General features: G+C 44.0%; 2 protein-coding genes and 1 pseudogene across 4 annotated transcripts in view; 2 read left to right on the top strand and 1 right to left on the bottom strand.

Moving 5' to 3' along the window:
* AGO1 (argonaute RISC component 1) overlaps window positions 1-20,875 on the top strand; it is a 41,592-nt gene extending 20,717 nt beyond the window's left edge. For both annotated transcript variants that reach the window (XM_079778125.1, XM_079778124.1), the window contains exons 12-19: window positions 2,237-2,421; window positions 9,876-10,035; window positions 10,210-10,300; window positions 11,397-11,591; window positions 14,553-14,687; window positions 15,302-15,403; window positions 15,705-15,904; window positions 16,150-20,875. In XM_079778125.1, coding sequence (XP_079634251.1) covers window positions 2,237-2,421; window positions 9,876-10,035; window positions 10,210-10,300; window positions 11,397-11,591; window positions 14,553-14,687; window positions 15,302-15,403; window positions 15,705-15,904; window positions 16,150-16,258 — 1,177 coding nt within the window. In that variant the 3' untranslated portion in view covers window positions 16,259-20,875. The remainder of the gene's footprint in view (window positions 1-2,236; window positions 2,422-9,875; window positions 10,036-10,209; window positions 10,301-11,396; window positions 11,592-14,552; window positions 14,688-15,301; window positions 15,404-15,704; window positions 15,905-16,149) is intronic.
* LOC307103426 (ubiquitin-ribosomal protein eL40 fusion protein-like) lies at window positions 420-1,135 on the bottom strand (annotated as a pseudogene). The gene has a single exon. The product of its transcript is annotated as a ubiquitin-ribosomal protein eL40 fusion protein-like (transcript).
* The window catches only part of AGO3 (argonaute RISC catalytic component 3), a 120,002-nt gene continuing 115,220 nt past the window's right edge, over window positions 16,529-21,310 (top strand). Inside the window, exon 1 of the mRNA XM_079778121.1 lies at window positions 16,529-16,635. The gene's annotated coding sequence lies outside the window, so the exon portion shown is untranslated. The remainder of the gene's footprint in view (window positions 16,636-21,310) is intronic.

The following is a 21,310-nucleotide window of genomic DNA, read 5'->3' as shown; positions in this document are numbered from 1 at the left end:
TGCAAAGAGCCATTTGGATATTTATAATCACGGTCCAGCCAATTGATGTTTAGCAACTTAAAAATTAGCCCTCTTTGTTCAAATTACAATAAGGTTCCAACAGCCCTGGCCAGTGTGGCTCAGTTGGTTGGGCATTATCCTGTACACCGAAAGGTTGCCACTTAAAATTAGCAACTTAAAAATTAGCCTGCTATATTTGGTCAAACATCTCACCCCTAATGCCTTGACAGAGACACACCAAATTATTTCGCAGGCCTTATATGACCCACCCCTGCTCTAAACAACTTGCTTTTTTCTCTATTTGTACATTATTACTTTTGATCTAAATGCAGGAGTCTTATAAATTAAATTTCCTGCTGTTCATTTCAGTCTGTAATTATATTTATGTAGCTTATTTTATTTTATTTTTTTATTGCTCTAGTCGACAAAAGAGAAACTTTGTTGAGGCTCCAGCGTCACAGGGTTCAGGTAGAAGGCTGCCCTGTGGACCCAAGGAGTTGGTGGAGGGGCCTTATTTAACTTTATTCTTGGGGCGCAAGTTGTTGGTGTGACTGTACTTCTTCTTGCAGCAGTTGACAGCACGGGGGTGCAGGTGGGCGTAACACTTGCAGCAGATCATCTTGTCGCAGTTGTACTTTTGCACGAGCTGGCGGAGGGAGGGTTTGATGATGCCACCCCTCAGACGAAGCACCAAGTGCAGGGTGGACTCTTTCTGAATATTGTAGTCTGAGAGAGTGCGGCCATCCTCTAGCTGTTCGCCCGCAAAAATCAGACGGGATGCCCTCCTTGTCTTGGATTTTAGCTTTGACATTCTCAGTGGTGTCACTGGGCTCAACCTCAGGGGTGATGGACTTGCCAGTCAGGGTCTTCACAAAGATCTGCATCTGCTGGGGATGCTGCTCTGCTGCCTTGTTCGTAGCTTAATTTTTTAAATCTATTGCATGTGTAACCTTTCTTCCAGCTTTGTCTTCCTTTCCCAGAGTAAAGCCCTAAAACCAAAGGAAAGAGGCTTGTTTAATCTTTCTCAACCACAAAGAATAGGAGGAAAGAGATAGCTAATTTTTATTGAGCATCCTCCTATGTTCCAATCACTATTGAAACCTTATTATTTATTTTTTAAAATATATTTTAACTAATGACCCGGTGTACCGATTCGTGCACATTGAAAGAAAATTAATTAGAAGGTGGCTGGTGGGGCAGGACTGGGCAAGATGGGCCAGACAAACCCTGGAGCCAACCTCCCGTGGTCCCTCCCTGGCGTCTGCATAGTGAGGGGGTCCCTCCAGCAGGTGGGGTCCCTCAGCCTGGCCTGTGGGAATCGGGCCGAAACCAGCTCTCCAACATCCCCCGAGGGATCCCAGTGTGCAAGAGGGCACTCTGCAAAGTTGCTGTGATACAGAGTGTGGAACGCAAATGCAAGTGTGTAGTAAACCAGATTCGGGGCCGACAGTGCCCCAGAAACAACATAACCCACGGCCGCAGGTGGAATCACACGGCCCTGTGAGGAATCAGGCTCCCTCCTCTCTGTTTTCGTGGTGTGTCACCCGAGAACCGTCGCTGCCAAGTCACTGCAGCTCAGCAGCTCCTGTGTTTAGTGTCTGCCCCCTGGTGGTCAGTGCACATCATAGTGACCCGTCAGATGGTTGAACACTTAGCATATTAGCCTTTTATATATATATATATATAGATTGATTTTTAGAGAGAGAAGAAGGGAGAGGGGAGAGAGATAAACATTGATGTGAGAGTGAAACATCAATTGGCTGCCTCCTGCATGCCCTCTACCAGGGATCAACTGCAACCTGGGCATGTACTCTGACTGGGAATCAAACTGGCAACCTTTCGGTGTATGGGATGACACCCAACTAACTGAGCCACACTGGCCAGGGCTGTTGGGACCTTATTTTAATTTGAGCAAAGAGGACACCTGCCTATTACTATGCACCTATAACAGCACAGGAATAACTGCTTTAATGGGACTTGGTGAGGACGCTGAGAATTCCCACAGGTCCTTTCTTTGGGCTCCCTCAGCTTTCTGCTTATACCATTGAACACATAGTAGGCTCTATCTTGTCCTATTCAAATATAAATGTTTTAGATACTAGATGTGATCATGTCTCATTCATCTCAGAATCTCTCAGTGCCTGTCATAGTGTTAGTAACCTAAGATGGAAGCATTTGGTCAAAGGTTTTAAAATGGGACTTATTGCCTCCTGTCATGACCATATTTGTCCTGCAGAAACTTCACAGACCAGCTGCGGAAAATTTCCAAGGATGCAGGGATGCCCATCCAGGGCCAGCCTTGCTTCTGCAAATATGCTCAGGGGGCAGACAGCGTGGAGCCCATGTTCCGGCATCTGAAGAACACGTACTCTGGACTACAGCTCATTATTGTCATCCTGCCAGGGAAGACGCCAGTGTATGGTACAGTTCTCTTGGAATTGTGATAACGATGATAGACCTCTTCTCATGGTAGTTCCCTGGAAGCTCCAAGGCAGGATTCAGTGTGGATTCTTGGCTCTAGCCAGAGCTGAGCTGTTCCTTAATGTCACTGCTCCCCTTATAGGAGAAATAACAGCTTGTATGAGCCATTGAGTCATCCCAGGTCCTGCTTACCTGCTCACACTCCTTTTCAATAACGTTTATTGGAGTCCTCTGTGTGTTGGTCTTTATGCCAGGCTAGCTGGGCCAGATACAGAGCTGGGTGGGTCCAGATTCCTGTCCTTAGAAGAGTGTTGTCTGTTAGGATATAGTGCAGCACACCCAAGTGAATGTGTGGTGGTTCTGTTATTGCCTGGGAATGACTTGAACTTTTGGAGAAGTTTTTTCTTTCTCCCTTTTCTTCTCTTTTAAGAATAGGAATGATTATATACATCTTTGGCTCAGTACTCTTACTCCATTTTTCTCTTTGTACTTCTTCTGCTTCAAAGGAAGAAATGTCTCTCTTCTTACCTGGCTTAACTTGTGTGTGCTTTTGTTCCTATGCCATTCTGCTACCTCTAGGACCTCATACCCTTTAAGCCTCCAACATCTTCAGATTTCCCATCCTAGAGCACTTTACCACAATCCACTATTTTCGTTTAACTTTTGTCATCCTATTTTCATAATCAAACTTTTTGTTGTTGTTAATCCTCACCCGGGGCTTTTTTTTTTTTTTTTTTTTTTGAGAGAGAGTGGTAGGGAGGGAGGGAGGAGAGAGAGAAAGAGAGAGAGAGGAGAGAGGGAAATACCAATGTGAGAGAGACGCATCGGTTGCTTGCCTCTTGCACACAACCCAACTAGGGCCGGAGATTGAACCTGCAACCCAGGTTCATGCCCTTGACTGGGAATTGCACCTGTGGCTTTTTGGTGCATGGGTAGACACTCTATATCACTGAGCCACACTGGCAAGGGCTTAATCATACTTTTGAATGAGTACATCTAATTCTTCACCAGCCATTTATCCTTTGCCTCTTTCATCTGTTTTACTTCTATCTTTCTCTTAAACCTTCTCTGCAGAGGGTCACCTATAATCTTTCTCAGTTCTTTTTTTGTTTTTTTCTCCTGTCTCTTCTTACTTATTTTTGTCATTACCAGGAGTGCCTGGTTATTCTCCAGATTTTTGTACTCTTCCTTCCCTTTCTGTTTACGTTCTAGTGAAATTCTCATGCATTCAGTTGCTTTAGTCATCGCTTATTATGTTACTAGGGTCCCAGTGCACAAATTTGTGCACCTTGAAAGGAACTGTGGGCCGCGAGGCTGCAGTGGGCACAGGGGCAGGTCTCAGCCCATCCTCCGTGCCCCTGCCTGGCCCCTCCCACCGCGACCCCCGGTCCCCTGTCTGCCGGCAGCCCTGCTCCCGCTGCCATCGCTCCCATGCGCTGACAGCGCTGACCCTGCTCTCACCCGCTGACCGCGTGTAGCGATTGGGGCTGGCACCAGCAATGGGTGCGAGCGGGGCCGGCACCATCAGCCGGTGCAAGTGGCAGCTACTGCCCCGATTGCCCCTCAGGATCAGGGGGAGGTGGAGAAGCCCTCAGGAGTGATCGGGGCTAGCAGGTGCGAGCGGTGGCTGCAGGTGCGAGTGGGGCTGTCACTGGCAGTGGATGCGATTGGCGGCTGCTGGCCCAGATCGCCCATCAGGAGCAGGGGGAGGTGGAGAAGACCTGTGGAGTGATCAGGGCTGGCAGCCGCCGCTCTCACCTGCTGACGGCGCCGAATGATCGGGGCTGGTGCCAGGTGCTGGCAGCAAGTGTGAGCGGTGGCTTCAGCACAGCAGCGGGTGCGAGCACTGAGCGGGACCACGGTGTGTGGGAGCAAAGAATTTTCAGTAACCACCAGAGGCTCGCCCCGATGACAGCGAATGGCACCCCGTCTTTGTCTGGCGCCCCTGCTCACCTGCTCCACCATCCCGCCGTGGTCGATGCCTGCTATGTTCCGCGCTCTGCTGCCTGCTGCCAACGCCCCCCATGTTCCGTGTGCGACCCCTGTTGGTCAGCACACATCATAGCAACTGGTTGTTCAGTTGTTTCACCGTTCGGTCTATTTGCATATTAGGGTTTTATATAGAGAGATAATGTATTATTGAAATCTTGATCCAACTCTTGATCTCTCTGCCTCTCCCATCTGTCCCTTTGACCTCTCTCCGTTATTTTATCAAGGTTTTATTTATGACTTCCTGTGTGAAACACTCCTAGATCCTGAACACTTTGGCGATGAAAGCAAATGCAGTCTCTGCCTGTACAAAGTGTTTTGGTGGACCATCTTTTTAGTAGCTTGTCTTCTCTGTCTACAAGTAAGCCTTTTTCTTTACCTTTCTCTTCTGTGTTTGGCATCACAATTGCTCTGAATCTTCTTCCAGACTTTGGAGGCAGCCTGTCTTCTTGCTTCAGCTCCACTTGTTCTTTTTCACAGTTTTAAGATATATTTCCTGCTCTCTACCATACTTTTCAACTTAGTTCTAGCATTTCTTCTTAAATCTTTCCAGATTATGTTATCGGATGAGACATTTTGTAGCCCTACTTCCAAGAAAACTTCATTATTCCCTATTTACAAAATAAAAGATTTTCAGAGCCCTGATCTTAGTTTAACCTTTTCAGCTTTATCTTGTACTTTTCCCATTGCCACACATACAGGAAAGACCACATGTCCTGGAATTAGATAGAACTGGATTTTAATCCTGGCTATGCCAGTTTACTGGCTTAAGCAAATTAACTAACTTTTCGGAGTCTCATGAATTAATTATATAAAAAGCAGCCTCTAACACAATGCCTGGCACATAGTAGATCAAACATGTCAAACTCGCAGCCCACAACAAATATTTTTGTGGCCCAGCCAATATAGAAATGTTTTAATAAAAATTTTGTAGCTTAATTTTTACAATATCCTCTTATAAATAATTAATAATGAACTACAACATTCACTAATGACTGATTACTATAATCATGTTGCATTCATTTCCCTTACTTGCCTTACACGCAGGTGCACCATTTCTCTCTACTAATACTACCAGCGAATATTTTAGCAACTGATTGCCCTATCATTAGTCTTGGACTGACTTGTTTGGTGTGCGCAATAGGAAATATTTCGCTTTCGACGAACAAGAAAAATAGATTTATTTGCGTTACACTTATTAATTTGTGCAGTTATTCAGTGTCTGGTATGTTAATGTTCAAGAAAAAAATATTAATTTTTATTAAAATGTTCTATTACACTATGTTAACGATTACTCATTTACTTCAGCCTTTTGTATTCAGCATGTCTCTATCGAAGTAAACCTACATTTCTATGAAAATTGAAGCTTTTGTTTTTTTGCAGTCCACATAAACTTAAACCTTGTTTATTTGGCCCGTGTTAGCCTTTGATTTTGACATGCTTGTAGTAGATACTCTAAATGCTCATTCCTTTTCTGCACTTTCCAATATCTGGTTTTGCTCACATCATTTGCCTCTGCCTAGAATATCTACTTTTTATCCTCCACCTTACCCTTAAAATTCTCTCCATCCTTCAAGTCCCAGTTTAAATGTACTTATTTCTTGAAACCTTCTCTTGTCATCCCTCCTGGCAGATAATCCGGTTGCTGATCAATTACTACTGTGCTTGATATTATTTTGAGCATGGATTAGGTCTGATTCTGCTTTGAAACCTTCCCTCTGAATATGTACACCTAAGGTAGAGCTTTCCACTGATAAAATACTCAGTAATTATTTGTGGAGGGAAATTGGTTGACCTCCGATCCATGTCCCTTTTGGGCCTTGAATTGGTGGTCCTTGGGTGGAAAATAAAAATACTTTTTAGGAGAACTGCCTTGAGTAGTTATCCATGTTTCTGGTTCCCTCCATAAAGGGAGAATCCAATGGCTTGTCTGGGGTGTATATAGTGCAGCATGATTGCGGAAAGCAATGCTTACTCAGAGAATTTCCCTTCTCTGGGGTCAGTAATGTTATATCTTTCTACAGTCTCATACCTTTATTAGGGCTTTGGGTTTCTTCCACTTAAATGCTGTCCCTTGATTACACCACTTAGTCAGTGGGGCTATCTGCCTAGGAATTCAGCCAGCAGATAAGAGGAGCAGACAGATTGCTCTAAAGACCCTTCACCTTCCTTCCTGGAGGCCAAGTGAATGGAATTCTTTCTGTGATGGTCAATGTAAGCCTATTTGCATTGTAGTTGCCCTGAGAGTATAGAAGGACTGTGTGATATTTGTTCAATTTTGATCTACCATACTTTGTCCTACCCTTAATATTTTTAACTCTTTTCTCCTCACTAAATTAATACTATTGTAATTTTTTTAATGTAAACTTTTTATTGAAGTATAACATACATATAGAAATTTTATTTTCACAAAGTGTTATAGCAATGTAAACAGTACCTAATTTGGTCTGGCAGCAGAGCATTGTCACAATCCCAGGCACCCAGTCACTACAACTCCCCATCAATGGTAACCACTATTGTTTTGGTTTCTAACACTATAGATTAGTTTTGCCTGTCTTTGAGCTTTATATAAATGGAATCACATTTATTTGTATCAAGTTTTTTCAATCAACATGTTTGTGAGATTCATACATGTTTATTAAAATTTTCCATCATGTGAATGTAACACAACCTATCTATATAAAAGCCCAGCGACCGAACAGCGGGACAACCGGTTAACCAGTCGCTATGATGCGCACTGACCTCCAGGAGGCTGACGCTCAATGCAGGAGCTGTCTCCTGGTGGTCAGTGCCCTCCCACAATGGGAGCCCTGCTTGGTTGACCAGGATGAGTGACTGCTCCCGCAGCGGGCTGATCCCCGCAGGCCAAGCATGCCCCCCACCAGTGCACGAATCCTTGCACTGGGCCTCTAGTTTACATATATTTATCCAATATAATGTTAATGGACATATTTGGGTTGTTTCCAGTTTTTACTATTATAAATAATGCTTCAGTGAACATTCTTGTACATTTCCTTTGGAGATATATATATATATATATATATATATATACCCATTTCTATTGGATGTATTTCTAGGAGGGATTTTAAGTATATAAATTTACATTTTTCCACCAGGAGTGTATGAGACTTCTAGATACTTCTTTACCAAACTTGGTATTGGCTTTTTAAAATATATATATTTTTATTGATTTCAGAGAGAGGAAGGGAGATAGAGAGAGAGATTGAAACATCAATGATGGGAATCATTGATTGGCTGCCTCCTGCACACCCCCACTGGGGATCAAGCCTGCAACCCGGGCATGTGCCCTTGAGCAGAATTGAACCCGGGACCCTTCAGTCCACAGGCTGATGCTCTATCCACTGAGCCAAACTGGCTAGGGCCTTGGTATTGGCTTTTTCATTTTAGCCATTCTTGTGGGTATTTGGTGATAATGCAATGTGCTTTTAGTTTGGTTTATCTTATGAGTGAGTAGTAAGGTTGAGTATCTTTTTAGATGTCTGTTGGCTATTTCAATAGCATCTTTTGTAAAGCCTGCTCAAGACTTTTCCTTTTTTTAATTGACTTAACTACCTTTTTCTTACAGATTTTAGGTGTTATAATTCTTTTCTTGAATATGCACATCTTCTCTGCTATGTGGCTTGCCTTTTTACTTATTCTTCCCCCCCCCCCCCTTTAGAGAGAGGAAAGGAAAGGGGGAGAGAGAGAGAGAAACATTGATCAGTTGCCTCCCATACCCACCCCAATCATGATGGAACCTGCAATCTGGGTATGTGCCCTGACTTGGAATGGAACTCACCACCCTTCGGTGCACAGAATGGCACTTCGAGCAACTGAGCCACACGTCCAGGGCTCCTTTTTACTTTTTTAAGGTGTCTTTTTGTTGAATAGAAATTTTAATTTTTAATGTAGTCCAATTTATCAATATTTTTCCTTTATGGCTAGTACTCTCTATGACATATTTAAGAAATCCCAAGGTCATGAAGATACTAATCTGTTGTTTTCTTTAATTTTTTTTAAACCTTTCATATTTAGAACTGGTCTATCTCTGATGCTTTCTCTGTCCCCTGTCAGTTGTTCCTCTGCTGGTGCAAAGCCTGGAATCTCAGCTTCCTGCTCATACCTAGAATCAGCAAATATACCCCGGATATAAGGAGATAGCTCACCTCTGTAAGATTTCCTCCTGGAGTTTTAGTCCCTTCAGTTCTTATTGGTACCTTTCTGCTGCCTTTAAAAAGATGATTTCTATATTTTATCTGGCTTTTCTGAATGTTTGCTGTTGAAGCACCGGTTTACCACTAACTACTCCACCTCTCTTGTAAGTGGAAATTATCCCGTTAGCTTTTTAAACATGCTCAAGTCTCTTCCATTGAAAATACACCAGACCCTTCATTGATCCTATATCTCCTTCTTAGTACTTCAGATGACCAAAATAGTTTTTCTTTCTCTGTACATTAATTTTTTGTCTTTATAACACTAAATCCAAAGTACATTTCTGGTCCTCATTTTACCTGATATCTTAGCAGCATTTGGCTTCGTTGAACACTTGCTTCTGCTTGAAATGCTATCGTTTCCCTTGGCATTCATGATACAATTATCTTGATCGTCCTCCTAGTTCTCTGATTTTCCTCCTTTACAGAAGAAAAGTCTTTTGCAGACTCATCTTCTGCAAATATTGGGAGTTCCTGAAGATTTAGGTCTAAGCTCTCTTTTTATTCTTTTCCTTGATAATCCCATGAAGATCATGCCTTTGCTTACCATCTTTACCTAAGTATCTCACAGATTTTCATCTCCGTTTGACTACTCTTCAGCTTTTAACTACTATACCCAGTTGCCTAGTTGGTATCCTTACTGGGATGACCAAAAAGCTCTTCAAACTCAAAATGTTCAAAAAAGAGTTTATGATATATCTATTCTAATACAAAAGCAAGAAACACAGAAGTTATCCATAAATATTCTTTTCCCTTATTCACATATATAGTCTCTCTTGAATTTATTTGCTTCTCTCAGTCTTAAGAACTGTCTTCTTAATATAAGCTACTCTCATTTCTCCCCTATGTCAGTCCCTTTGCTCTCCTTTTTAGTTACTTTGACCTTTTCGTTCCTCAGACATATAATGCTATCTCCTATCAGAGTGCATTTTGGCATCCTGTTTCCTCTGCCTGGATTGCTCTCTCCCCTCTCTTCCAAGTCCTTTTGTACCTTTCAGTTCAATCAATATTTAGGCCTTTCGTGGCTAGGTTATTACCCCCTATTATATACTGTCATAGCCCCATGAAGTTTTTTGTTGTAGCATTTATCATTGTTGTACTTTTCATGATTTTTAAAATTAATCACTAGGTAGTAAGCACTATTAGAGTAGGGATCCTGTGTGTTTCTGGTCACCATTGTGGTCCCTGCCTGGATTTAGTAGGCATTCATTAAGTATTTGTGAATGCACTAATCAGTTCTCTCCCTGCTCATAGCTGAGGTGAAACGTGTTGGAGATACACTTTTGGGAATGGCTACACAGTGTGTGCAAGTGAAGAACGTGGTGAAGACCTCACCTCAAACTCTGTCCAACCTCTGCCTGAAGATCAATGTCAAACTTGGTGGCATAAACAACATCCTAGTCCCACACCAGCGGTATGAACTCTGTTGTCCATCTGCCCTGGTCATGCAAGGTACCATTCTGGAAACTGATGAAAATATAGGGTCCTGACCAGGCAGAGTGAGGAAGAAAGGACCAAAGTGGGTGCTAGGTGGTGCCAGGAAGAAATGATCTATCTCCTCACCATTTGTTTTCTCTTCCTTGTTCAGCTCTGCAGTCTTTCAACAGCCAGTGATATTCCTGGGAGCAGATGTTACACACCCCCCAGCAGGGGATGGGAAAAAACCGTCTATCACAGCAGTGAGTGACACTCCAGCTTCCTCATAAGGTTTTCCTCTTAGCTTTGAGTTTCCAAGGCTACATATGATTTCCTTTCCTTAGCTCAGGCTCTAGACCTTCATAAATTTTTTTTCCTTCCAGCTCATCATCCCCATTAACCATTCCCTTGGTATCTTCATAAAATTGATTGTATAATGTGTGTGTTTTTTCCAGTGAGAGTAATGAGAATGTAGGTTGTGGTCAGAGACTTGGCCCAATGTCCATCAATCCTGCTCTATGTTCAAGTTTTTCTCTCTCCATGCCTACTTTTGGGATATGGTGGTGGCCATATCTCTTCTCAGAAATCCCTTTTAAGGGAGTTTCTTAGTTGCTGAGACTATCACTTCCTATTCCCATCCCTACCCCTGATCCACATAAGTAGATTAGTTATCTCTAATCCCTCTCCTGACTTCTCTGCTCCCTGTTCCCTAGGGGTTTCTGAATTGCTAGAGAGATCAGCTCTTTTTTCCCACTTCTCTTTCCTCAACCCTTATATTTCTCTAGGCAGACTAGGCTTATCTCAGTAAATGCAGGGAAACCCTATACTATGCTTTTCCCTATTTTCCTTGTGGCCATCTATCCTAGGCTCTGGCCACTGTCCCCTTTGAAAATTATGTTACTCTCATTACCTGCAAGAATACTTTTCACCATTGTTCTGGGGTAGATTAGCACTTGAATGAAAAAAGGATAAACTGTGGCTAGATGAGGTTATTTTTTAAGTTAGTAATGCCAAACCTTCACATTCCCCTCTTCAAGGGGTAGGGAAATCAAACTTATTAAGCACCTTCTGTGGACTAGGCCCTGTCCAAGGTGCTTTATATGTACAATAACAGCACTGCAAACAGCTGGTGTTCTATACTTATCTCTATTTGAGAGGAGGAAAGAAAAGATCAGATGGATTAAGTAACTTCTGCATGTGTGATAGAACAGAGATTGAAACCAGGACTCATTGACTCCAAAACCCTACTTGTTTTGATAGCATGATTTTTTTGCTGAGAAGCCTTTGCCCAAACCCACAGCTTGACAGTGTTGGGTGGGTGGAGGTTCTAGGGGCTTATCCTGTCTCTTTGATTAACAGGTGGTAGGCAGTATGGATGCCCACCCCAGCCGTTATTGTGCCACTGTGCGGGTGCAGCGACCTCGGCAGGAGATCATTGAAGACTTATCTTACATGGTGCGTGAGCTGCTGATCCAGTTCTACAAGTCCACCCGCTTCAAGCCTACCCGTATCATCTTCTACCGAGATGGGGTTCCTGAAGGCCAGCTCCCTCAGGTAGGGCCCACAGTAGTTAGAAAAACTTCATATTGAGGCCAGAAGGCATAATGGTAGCAGAGAGTACTGCTAGCTTTTCTAAGCTATTGGCACTTGGAAGGTTGCTAAATGGAAAAGCTTCAGAGCAGACATCACAAACTGAGAAGTGGCAAGTACAAGCATCTGTAGACCTGTTTTCTTGTAACAGAAGACCCTTAGTGCCTATTAGTAGTTGGTTCATGTTGAAGACTGATGCTTTAGACCAGTGGTTCTCAAACATGAGTCAAGATCATAGGGCGGACTTGTTAAACCATTTAACAGGACTTACCCTTAGAATTTCTGATCTAGAGCCCTAACTGGTTTGGCTTAATGGTTAGAGTGTCAGCCCTCAGACTGAAGGGTCTCGGGTTCAATTCCTCAAGGGCATGTACCTTAGTTCCTTAGTTGCAGGCTCGATCCCTGGTCCTGGCCAGGGCACATAGAGGAGGCAACCCATCGATGTTTCTCTCTGTCTCTCCCCCTTCCTTTCACTCTCTCTTAAAAAAAAAAATCAATGGGAAAAATATCCTCAGGTGAGGATTAACAAAAACCGAATTTCCAGTTGAGTCTAGGATGGGGCCCTAAAATTTGTAATACTGTTAAGTCTGTAGATGGTGCTGCTTGTCCGGAGGCCACTGCTATTGACCTTTCTTCATAATGTTCCTCTTATTCTTTCTGCCTGCCAAGCTTTCATATTCTGTTGTTTAAACTTGTATACTGAACTAGTCTCCTTGACTAAAATTTAATAGTAATATATAACTGCCATTTACTGGGTACTTTCTATGTGCCCTAAACTATGCCAAGCACTTCATATGTGTTCTATTTAATGCTGTAATTACAGTAGTCCTATGAAATAATAATTATTCCATTTGACAGGTGAGAAAACTGGGGCTTGGAAATGTTAAATGATTTCTTCATTGTCACCCAAGCTACTAAGTGGTGGAACTGGGATTTAGACAAATTGGTCTGATTCCAAAGTCCATGCTATTAACCATTGTGCTCAATTTCTTCCAAGGCATCCAGTGTTTCCTAAAATACCAGATATATTTATTATATCACTTCTCTGTTCAGAAATGTCTAGTTCATATAGCCTTGGGTTAAAACTCAAACTTCTTAGCAAAGCAATCAGCAGTTATTAAGCTCCTATTAGGTTTTCTATGCATTTACTTAGTTATCTGTTTTAATCTTCACAACAGCTTTGTAAGGCTGGTCTTATTAGTAATTTTAGTAGGTGTGGAGAAAATGAGTCTAAGAGGGATTAAGTAATTTGCTCAAGGAAATACAAGATAAAACTTGGTTTTATTTTTTATTTATTTATTTTTAAACTGCCCTTTTTATTTTTTTTACTTTTTAAATATATTTTTTATTGATTTCAAAGAGGAAGGGAGAGGGAGAGATAGAAACATCAATGATGAGAGAGAATCATTGATCGGCTGCCTCTTGCACGCCCCCAACAGGGGATCGAGCCCACAACCCGGGCATGTGCCCTTGACCGGAATTGAACCCGTGACCCTTTGGTCCGCAGTCCGATGCTCTGTCCACAGAGCCAAACCAGCTAGGGCTAAAACTTGGTTTTAAATCTAATTCTAATTGTTTGTAAATTCTATGCACTTCTACCATACAATTTTGACTCCCTATACCTGATAGCCAAGACCATAAGGCAACTATTATCTATGCTTATTTACTTGTGGCTGCTTCTTTAGCTAGTTCATTATTTTATAACTAGAGGCCCAGTGCACAAAATTCATGCACAGAGGGGGGGGTTCCCTCAGCCCAGCCTGCACCCTCTCCAATTGGGGACCACTGGCTCCTAACTGCTCACTTGCCTGATCACCCCTAACTGCCCTCCCCTGCCAGCCTGATCTCACCCCCAACGGCCCTCCCCTGCCGGCCCAATCTTGCCCCCAACTGCCCTCCCCTGCAGGCCTGATCTCGCTCCCAACTGCCCTCCTCTACTGGCCAGTTTGGTTCTGATTGGTCGGTTTCTATGCCAGTCAGTGTCAGAAGCTCCGCCTCCTAGACAGCCATTGGCTCCCTACAGCACCCACATTTGGTTCTGATTGGTTGGTGTCTATGCCAGTCAGCGTCAGAACCTCCATCTCTTAGGCAGCCATTGGTTCTTCACAGCACCCACATTTGGTTCTGATTGGTCGGTTCCTATGCCAGTCAGCATCTCTGGGCCTATCAACGGGGCCTGATCAGAAAGGCGGCTGCTGGCCAGACTGGGAGAGAAAGAGAGAGGCAAGTGCTAATCAAAAGCTGCCTCAGTGGCAATGGATCAGTCCTTGCTTCTCTCTTCAGGCCTCTCTCTGGCCCTGATTCACAGCCCCCTCAGCCATCAGTGCTGGGTCCTGTGCTGTGAGAGCTACCATGACTTCACAAAACGTAGCACAAACTGCAGGACTGTCTTCTGGTTGGTTGAGCCTCAGTCCTTTCTGGTCGTTACAACCCAGGGTTTTTATATATTAGGATCCTGCTTCTTTGTAGGCCAGAATTCATCCCCTCCCTCTGCACCCATGTCTGAACTCTGTGTCTGCTCTTCTCTGGTAGTACCAACCTTGTCTGTTTGTAGAGGTCACAGGGTACTCCCATTATTCTCCTGATCCTGAAATTGACCTTACTTTGGGCATTATAATTTTAGTGATTTCTCTGTGAACCTTAGTTCTGTGTCTTGATTTTAGGTCTCTTTTTACATAGGAACAAGGTAAGTGCTCTCTACTGATGCTAAGCTTCCCAGCCAAGGTTTTATGGGAACAAATACGTGAATTCCATATAAGGCTGATTTTGGCAGGAAGGACCCATCAGCTCTAATGGTTGGGTATCAGCTTATAAAGGGAGACTGAGCAAAAAGCCATATTATAAATGTCAACCCTTAGTTCACAAAGATGTGTGAACTCAAGAGGAGCTGTATGTTCTTTGTCTGTCTCCACACCCTGTGCCTAGATCCTCCACTATGAGCTGCTGGCCATTCGTGATGCCTGCATCAAACTGGAAAAGGACTACCAGCCTGGGATCACTTATATTGTGGTGCAGAAACGCCATCACACCCGACTTTTTTGTGCTGACAAGAATGAGCGAGTGAGTGAGGGATTAAGGAAGCCACCTATACCCTCATCCATCCTGTCTGCCTTCTCTTAATATGAAAGAAGCCCTTGAGATAAAATCTGGGGATATAACCCTTGGCCTGTTCATCCTCTTTGGCCCCTTTCCTCCCTCGAGCTCTTGTGGTCCTTCCTCTACCACCTCCTTCCCTTTGTTTCCCCTTTTCCCCCTCCTTCCCTTATACTTCCTCTCCCTCCTCCTAGCTCCCTGGCCTATAGACCCCATATATAGACCAGCTCCCAGAGAAGGGAAAGGGAACTACCATTTATTGAACTTCTCCTATGTGCCAGACACTGTACAAGGCGTCTTCCTCACAGCAGCCCTGTGAGGTAGGTACTATTATTATCTCCAGTTTAACCTCAGAAAGGTTAAATGACTTGATAAGATCACACAGTAATAAATGATGAAACTAGTTCTTAAACACATTTCTGTGTGACTTTAGAACCCATTATTTCAAGACCCAATACCCTCTGGGAACCACAACTTTGCTTTACTCTTGGGATTTTGGTGGAGTCAGAGTAGAATTGACTTGGGGCCCTAGTTAAGGCTAGGCAGGTCTTGGGATCTTGGTTGTCTTTGTCTCTATGCAGATTGGAAAGAGTGGTAACATCCCAGCTGGGACCACTGTGGATACCAACATCACGCACCCATTTGAGTTTGACTTCTATCTGTGCAGCCACGCAGGCATCCAGGTAGCTGGGCTATGTGCTGGGGTTTCCAATGAGTCGAAAATTAGTTAATTATTACTACTGCCTCTAGAATATATGTCATCACTGAGTGACATTCAAATCATAATTGTTCTCTTAATAAGCCCTCAGTGTACTTGACCAGAAATACACTTTGCATATCTTAGGCAAATTATAGATGACTTTGCATTTGCCTATTCATGGGTGGGTCTTCCAACCTAGCCATAATCTTAACAGTGATCCTGTTCCTTATCATCAGCCATCCCCTTTGCCCAATCTGGCGCCCCTTACCTTCCTATCTTCCCAGGGCACCAGCCGACCATCCCATTACTATGTCCTTTGGGATGACAACCGTTTCACAGCAGATGAGCTCCAGATCTTGACATACCAGCTATGCCACACTTATGTACGATGCACACGCTCCGTCTCTATCCCAGCACCTGCCTACTATGCCCGCCTGGTGGCTTTCCGGGCACGATATCACCTAGTGGACAAGGAGCATGACAGGTAAGGCCTGGGATCAGGCTGGCTTCCTTTTTACCTCATCCTTTGGGTACCAGACCTCCCCAACTTTCCTTGGGTAGAAGGAAATGGGTATTGTTCAGTTTGGTGTCTCTGGGTTCATTTGCCAAATCTGGGTTGGATTTTTTTTTTTCTTAAGCTGGTATGGGAATTGGCATTCTAGGGATGGGGGAAGGGGTTAGCAGCAGCTCAGTTTACCAGGAAGGACTTATTTCATTTTTCCTTTTCAGTGGAGAGGGGAGCCACATATCAGGGCAGAGCAATGGGCGGGACCCCCAGGCCCTGGCCAAAGCCGTGCAGGTTCACCAGGATACTCTGCGCACCATGTACTTCGCTTGAAGGCAGAACGCTGTTACCTCACTGGATAGAAGAAAGTTTTCCAAGCCCCAAGAGCTATGCCACCCAAATCCAGAGGAATCAGGGAGGAGGGAGGTGGGGTAGGGAGGAGTGCAGAAGGCCTTGTTTCCTTCTACAGATGGGACATAAGGGTGGGGAACAGGGCCAGTAAGCCAGACCACCAGCCAGAAATTTCTGATATTCACCTCATACCCTTCACCCCATCTTGTCACATCTGACCCTGACCCCACTGGACCAAGACGGGCAGCACCAGTGCCCACCATACACACAGGTGTCTCACGTGACTCACAGTGCTAAAGACTCATGCCTGACAGCTTGGTAAGGTCGGCTCGGCTCTACATTCCTGTGGATAAAAGCTGGTAGGTTTGGGTTTGATACTTCAGATGGGAAAGTGAGGGGCTTGAAAAAGTGGGTGGGAGGAGGGAAGGATTTTTTAGGAGCCTTAATCAGAAAAGGTCTAGATTTGTTTAAGAAGAAAAACGAAACCAGACCCAGATCAATATTTTAGGATACAAGATGTTTTAATGGGTTAAGAATCCAGTTTGTAGGAAGATTTTTTAATGCTAATGATTTTGGTTGCTCCTCCCCCTGCTGCCACCCCCCTTTTCCCTTATTCCTTTCTTTCCACCTTTTCCTACCCTACCTTACACCTCCCTGACAGACATCTAGCCCCTAATAAGACTTAAGGCACTATGGCACTTAGCTCTGAAGTGACACGACCCTGTCTTCCTTCCGCCTGCTGGTGGGTAACCAGTGCCTTCCCTGTAACGGTAATGCTGCAGAACTGCAACCTTTTGTACCTTTCTTTGGGGGGGATGGGGTAGGGGTGGGAGAGGAGGTAAATGGGGAAGAAATACTCCTAACCCAACAAGCCTCCAGCCAGAACGCCAACTATTTTGCATTTAAAGCAATTGACTTCCATATTCATTGAGCTTTTAAAAATATTATAACCTCAAGATGGTTAAAGCCCATTGACATTTGCACTTTCAGACCTGACAAGTCTATGGAGCTGCTGAGATGACTGGCTATGCCTCCTTTCTTCCCTGTCCTACCCTTACCCTCCCACCTGCCTGGGTCTGGAGTTACTTTCATAGTTTTTCTCACTCTTGGCTTCTTTTTCCCCAATGGTCAAGTCTCTTATGTTTTAATATTTTTTAATTGGGGTGTCTTATAACAAACGATCCTTAGGTCTAAAATAAGAAAAAAGAGCAAAAATGAAATGCTATTTTTATACCATAACTTGAGTTTATTGCCAAAATCTTGATATCCTTCCAATGCCCGGCGAGTTTACATCCCAGAAACATCGAGCCATTAAAAAGAACAATGTACCTGACTTGTTCTTTGGCCTGGCTAAGTAAGGGTGGTTATCTCCCCAATGTGGGGCTCAGGCTCCATCTTTCCTCTGTGCAGAAAATACCTTTTTCTTGCTACAGGCTCCCTCCTCTGCACTGCCCTCTGCCCTGCACTCTCCTGCAATGCATCTTCCTCTCCCTCTGGACTGTCCTCTGACACTTTGGCTCATCCCAGATTCTAGTGTGTCCTGTGAATAGGCTGGGGGATTTTGCTGCTCCCTTTTGCTTCTGTTTACACAAATGAATTTTTCCTGGTTTCCCACTAGGGCATGTGAGTGGGTGGCATGGGCTTTTTTCCCTTTCTCCCTGCATAGAGATGGGGTTTGGCTGGCTTGTAAAACTGGAAAAGTAGGGGGTTGTAGCTTGGTGCCTGCTGGCCTTGAGGCAAGGCCCCCTCTTTCCTTGACTGTTCATTTTCTCCTTTCCCACTATTTGGGATGAGACCGTGCAGCTTTAGTGTGGAAATTCCTTTTTTTAAGGAGCTTGGGCTTGGGTTTGCCCCAATCTGGTGATAAAGCCATGACACTTTAGACCTAGCTCAGGCTTGGAGGCCAGCCGGAGGAAGGCCAGTCTGAATCCGGGCCTGTGCAGTGAGAGCTACCACTTCCCCTCCCCAACAGCCCTAATACAGACCCAGATTTCCTATGCAAAACAGTCTCTCGCAGGTTCCGTTCTGGTTGGCTACTTTGTTCAATGACTTCACAAAACGTAGCACAAACATTGATTATAGAGGAAGGCATCAGGACTGTTGAGTAACTCCTCCTCTACTTTCCTACTGGCTATGGCATTGGGTGCCCCATGGGCACAACCCAGCTGAAGAACAGAATGGAGGGCTCTGGGAGGAGTTAGCTCACTGGACAGCCTACATTCCTTACACAAGTGCCTAAAGAGAGTGATGCCAACACTCCATCTGCCCTGTCCATCACCTTCATATACTGTCTACTTCATGTTCAGTCACCCTTAGAGGAGGGGAGCTCTCTTTGAACATTGGGCTCTGCATGTTCTCTTCTTGGGTGCATTTTGGGGCTAGGATCAGGGCACTATTCCTGGAGGTTCCAGTCATTCACCAGCATTTGCAAATATCCATAGGGAGCTGGTGGTAGCCACCTACTCTCGGCCACAAGTTTGTGTTCTTTCCTTTTTCTTTTTGCCTCACTCTTTCCAGTTGGGTTTGGAGCTGGGGCTTGAAATACATTTTTTAGCCCTTTGGCATTGCACATACCACTCAAGAAATAAAAGCAAGAGCAGCAGCTTGGGCAATGGCAAGAAAATGACTTCTTGCTTTGACTTTTTAAAAAATCTTTGAGACTTGAAAAATATCCTTGACCTTGAGGATTATTCTTGTTTGAAAGGTAGTGCATGCAGATTGGGAATTGGTGTTGGCAACAAGCTTTGGCTTTCTTGGTTTAGGTAGTGTGACTCACTTAAGCTCTGAGGAAGCGTGGGATGACCCCAGCCTCATCTTTTTAGACAAGTCTGTTGCTCCCTTTATTCCAATCTTTTGCCTTGCTTTTCCTATTCTCTCTTTCCCTGGCTTCCTTTTCTTCTTCTTTTTTTTTTTCTATTTAGTCAGCTTGCTTGCTGATCTGCTTGCCTGATGATGAATTCTCTGCATGGCTATAGTGATTCCTCTGTTAGCTGACAAGGTCAGGCTTATTCGCTCCTTGGCTACAGAAGACCAAGAATCTGTTCCCCAAGCCCAGTGATGTCCTCTTTGGGCTGGACTGCCCTCAAGCTTACACTAGGTCTGAGCAGCAGGCCTGCCCAAATGGTATGAAATCAGAGGCTTCTGGCAACTTCCACATCTGTCCACTCCTTGGAGTTGGTTTCTCTCATTGCTCTTCCTAGGTATTATTTCATTTTTCTCTACCTGGGGCTTCCCTATTCTAAGGACTTGTTAGGATTGAGCTACTTGGGTATCCAGGGTTGAGGGTCAGGAGATGGACATAGAGGAAGAAGAGAGTGATGGGAAAAGAATGGAGAAATTTGGTTAAAAGGTGGAATAGGAGAGCACTGCTCATTTATCATTTTTCCAGTCCAGCCTGATCAATTGGGAGTTGGGGTGCTATTACTGGTGTTTGGAGATAAGCCTGGGCTCTAGTTGCTGGGTATTTAGGCTTAGAATAATGCTGAAGAAGAAGGTACGTAAAGTCGTAAAACCTCCCCTAAAAAACTCCTGGTTCCCACTTAGTAGTTAGCTCCTCTTTGGCTAAGCAACAGTGTTCTTGGAGTTTTCCTTTTCTTGTCCAGAATTCTGTAAATGAGACCCAGTACTCAAGATGGGCAGCCAAGGAAACACTTCTTAGCTCCCCCCTGGAATATCTGCAAGGCAGGTAGGGCAGTGTTTTAGACCTTGCATCGTGTGTAACGAAAGATGGAAGTTCTTTCTCCTTCAGGGTAGAAAGTCATCTCAAACTAGCCAAAATGCAATTTTGGAGACTACATTGGAGGAAGCTGTTTTTATTTATATTTATTGGGCCTAGGCCAATCCAGGATGGTAGCTGGGATGCCTTCCTTTTTAAAGTCTGATCATGGCAGGGATGTGCAGGGCACTCTTTTCTATTTGGCCTTTTAAGCAGATTGGGGAGAAAGGATGCTCTGGTTTTCTCTTTCCCCCTTTTATTAGGAATTGCCTTCTCCCTGAGCAGGGAGAGGCTAGATTGGTGCTCTCTTCTTACTCTACTCCTACTGACTTAGAACCTCTGGCTGCTGTTTGGGAGCCCAAGAAAGGGAGTGGAGGGAATGGCTCAAATCAAACAAAAATCAGAATAAGGTGGGGAAGGCAAATTTCCTACTTTAAAAAGGAAAATAAACAATAAACTCTCCAAGGATTGTGCAAGTAAAGACAATATATTGAATGCACCATGTCCCCTGGTGTAGTAGCAATAAGGAAAAATGAAATGACTTTCCTATGCACACAGTCCAACCTGAATGGTGTGTGATGTTGGCACTTAGCAGCCATTTGGTGGGCATGTGTGACTACTCTGGGTTCCACTTTAGTTTCTGAACTTTTATTCTTCTCAAGTCCAGCATGGATAGGGAAATATCCCTGGAGCCCCACAGCTGTGTACTTGTTTGCATTTGTTTCCCTTTGAGACTTGTGTTTGTGTCCTGCTTTGAGCTGTACCTTGTCCAGTCTATTGTAAAATTATCCCAGCAGCTGTAATGTACAGTTCCTTCTAAACCAAGCAACAGCAGCAGCACAATTCTGTGTTTTATAAAAACAACAGTGGCTTCTGTTTCTAAAGTGCGGTCTCGCTCTCTTTTTTCCAATTAGCAAAGCAAATTGTTGGAATTAATTACATCTCTGATAGATTTTAGGTTAGAAAAATAGATTTTTATAAGAGCAGAACCATTACTTCTAAAGGAGGAAAGTGGATAGAACAAATTCCAGAGTGTTGAAACTGCATATTGTATGTAATCGTACTTCACAGGGCCTCCATTTATTTTTCAACAAGTACTGTGACCAGCAGTACTTTTGAGGGAAGGGTAGGCACAATTAAAAAATAAGGAGCTTAAAGTTTGGTTGAGGATATGAGTAGTCAAATGGTGCCCTGGTACATAAGAAAGACGACGAGGGACTGGAAGAAGGCTGTCAGGCTTTAGCCATGAAGATAGGAAAGGGCAGATTGAGAAACACTCAGGAGATAGAATTAATAGGACTGAATGGATGATGGAAGGG

The sequence above is a fragment of the Cnephaeus nilssonii genome (genome assembly GCF_951640355.1).
Source record: "Cnephaeus nilssonii genome assembly, chromosome: 7".
Lineage (NCBI taxonomy): Eukaryota > Metazoa > Chordata > Mammalia > Chiroptera > Vespertilionidae > Cnephaeus > Cnephaeus nilssonii.
Note: the sequence above shows the minus strand (reverse complement) of the source record. Positions and strands in the feature narration are given on the sequence as shown.